Source organism: Volvox carteri (genome assembly GCF_000143455.1).
Source record: "Volvox carteri f. nagariensis unplaced genomic scaffold VOLCAscaffold_66, whole genome shotgun sequence".
Taxonomy (NCBI): Eukaryota; Viridiplantae; Chlorophyta; class Chlorophyceae; order Chlamydomonadales; family Volvocaceae; genus Volvox; species Volvox carteri.
Window position 1 is genome coordinate 527,889 of NW_003307609.1, and position 2,211 is coordinate 530,099.

The 2,211-nt window shown below is 51.9% G+C and overlaps 1 protein-coding gene across 1 annotated transcript in view; it reads left to right on the top strand.

Moving 5' to 3' along the window:
* The window catches only part of phV13 (extracellular matrix glycoprotein pherophorin-V13), a gene marked incomplete at both ends in the record, with an annotated part of 3,096 nt that extends 1,594 nt beyond the window's left edge, over nucleotides 1-1,502 (top strand). Inside the window, 4 exons of the mRNA XM_002956848.2 lie at nucleotides 175-222; nucleotides 536-667; nucleotides 1,179-1,280; nucleotides 1,437-1,502. Coding sequence (XP_002956894.1) covers nucleotides 175-222; nucleotides 536-667; nucleotides 1,179-1,280; nucleotides 1,437-1,502 — 348 coding nt within the window. The remainder of the gene's footprint in view (nucleotides 1-174; nucleotides 223-535; nucleotides 668-1,178; nucleotides 1,281-1,436) is intronic.
* Between the last annotated feature and the right edge of the window lie 709 nt (nucleotides 1,503-2,211).

Genomic DNA, 2,211 nt, shown 5'->3' on the forward strand with positions numbered 1-2,211 from the left:
CGCTTTGTTTTCTTCCACGCACCCATGCATGCTTGGCTGCATGCCTGATGAGCTCGGTTAGTTGTATCGGGTCTGGACAAGGCACACGGGCCTGTCTGCTGCGCGTAGCTCACCCAGACAAAGTTAAGAAATTACATGACTGAGGATGCTGCCTCGTTCGCTGTCCCCCTGCAGAGCACCTGCTACAACGCAAACGACGCGCTCGCCAAGATCGAGTGGTATGCAAGTAAGTTATCATTGCTGTTGCTTGCTTGCGTAGTCTTCTATCGTTTCAACGTTTCTTAGATAAGACCCGTCCTTTCAACCTGGGCAGACATGCATGGATATGTGGGAGTACGGCATGCGAATGGATATGGATATGTGCAAACTTCTACTGTCGCAGCATGATGTGAACTCTGGCCCTGCCGGCTGCACACATACGCATACATGACTTCCGTAATGCGAGCAGACTGCAGCATAGCACCCAGTACGGCAGCATCAGTGGTTAACCTTTTTTGGTCCTCGCTACAGCCTAGGGTTTCACCTGCCGTGCATTTTGGCTTGTGTTTCCATGACTGCAGGTGATGCGTTCAGGTCGGCGGTCAAGGGTTTCACGGTGTACCCCGCCGGGGGATCAAACAAGACCATTGCCGACAGCTGGGGCGCCACTGGAACCGATACCCTGAAAGGTGAGGCCGGCAAGCTAGATAGCAGCTCAGGTAGATGCACCTCGTGCGGGGCTCATTCGCTGCTTCGATTGTGGATTCTGTGCGGCACTTACCTGCCGTGTGTCACAAGGGTAACTGTCGTGCGAGACCTTCACTTACAATACACTCGAGGAAATCTCGACGGACCTGCATCTCGGAAGGCCTCTTCGATGACCCTATCAAAAGATCAGCAATAAGCTCCAACAGTGTATGAAGATTGACGGAGCTGTCAAGCTCAATAACATAATCCCGAAAATGGCAAGCACTACGGCTACTGTATAAAACCCAGCGCAGAGGCTACACTCCCTTCGCTCCTGGCGCATCTAAGCTGCAATTACAATTACAGTAACTCTGTTCAGTAGCCAGCCATGCGCCGGTTTGTTTGTACCGTACCTGTCCAATTGCCATGTGCTGCACCATCACTGCTAATGCCTGCATGTCAAATAAGATCACATCGTTCCCTGCCTGCGCATCCTTTTGTTCGTGTGTGCAGTCAATCTCAACTGGAACCTGCTGCAAGCCAACGGCGGCAAGGTTTGCGTGGCGATTCAGAACCCGTTCACCATGGGCGACATCTGCAAGGGAGCCCTTGGCCAGTGGTAAGTCCTGAGGCAGGGGTTTGCGTGGCCTATCCTTCTCAACTCAACTAACGAATGTACGGCCGCGCCACGTGCAAGACACGCGTATTTCCTTCCCACACTAATAATACTCCTTCATGCCCCTGCTGTATCTTGCCTGCGCCCGTGCAGCTACGCCAGCATCTTCAACAGGGACAACTCGGACTACTGCTGCCCCATCTACCGCACGGGGCCATGATTGCCGTAAGAGCAGTCATGGCGCTGGAGAGCGCAGCAGCCGGAAGTAGGGGTAGAAGTTGTTGTTGCTACAAGTGCAGCAGCAGGCAGAAGATAAGGAGCACTATATGGCATCTTAGTACTGCATGAATGAACTGACATATAGACATGTTTACAGATCATCAGTCGGCAGGTGTTTCACTTTATCTCTTCATTCGGTTGCAGCAGTCGATAGATAGATAGATAGATAGATAGATAGACGAGCTAGACAGTATGATTGATCTGTTGGACGGAATCGTTTCCTTTCCCCGACACAACTGCTCATAGAAATATTTTCTTTAATGATTGATCGATGTACCACAATTCCTCTCGAACAGTTACGAGGCTAGGCACGCGGACAGGCGGGCTAGGCAGGTGCTGCTGTGCTGCGTATATCTATTAGGATGGTGGCGCAGGGGTTTCTATGGTGGGTTTGCATGTTGCCATAGACACCGCGGCCGAATGTGCACGGTTTATTAAATGATAATGTGGCTTGTGAAATTAACGCAAGTAGCTCGCGAGCAGCGGCTAGTTGGTCAAGTGGACTGAGTCTGAGCATGACGTGGTGGGACGCGGTGCGGTCTATTTGGAGCACTAAAGTACATCTCGTCATCAGCAGGCTCTGCTGGGTCCTGCGGGTGGCGCAAGTTTGAAACGAACGCGCGGTGGCACATTCTCGTGGGTGTCTTCAC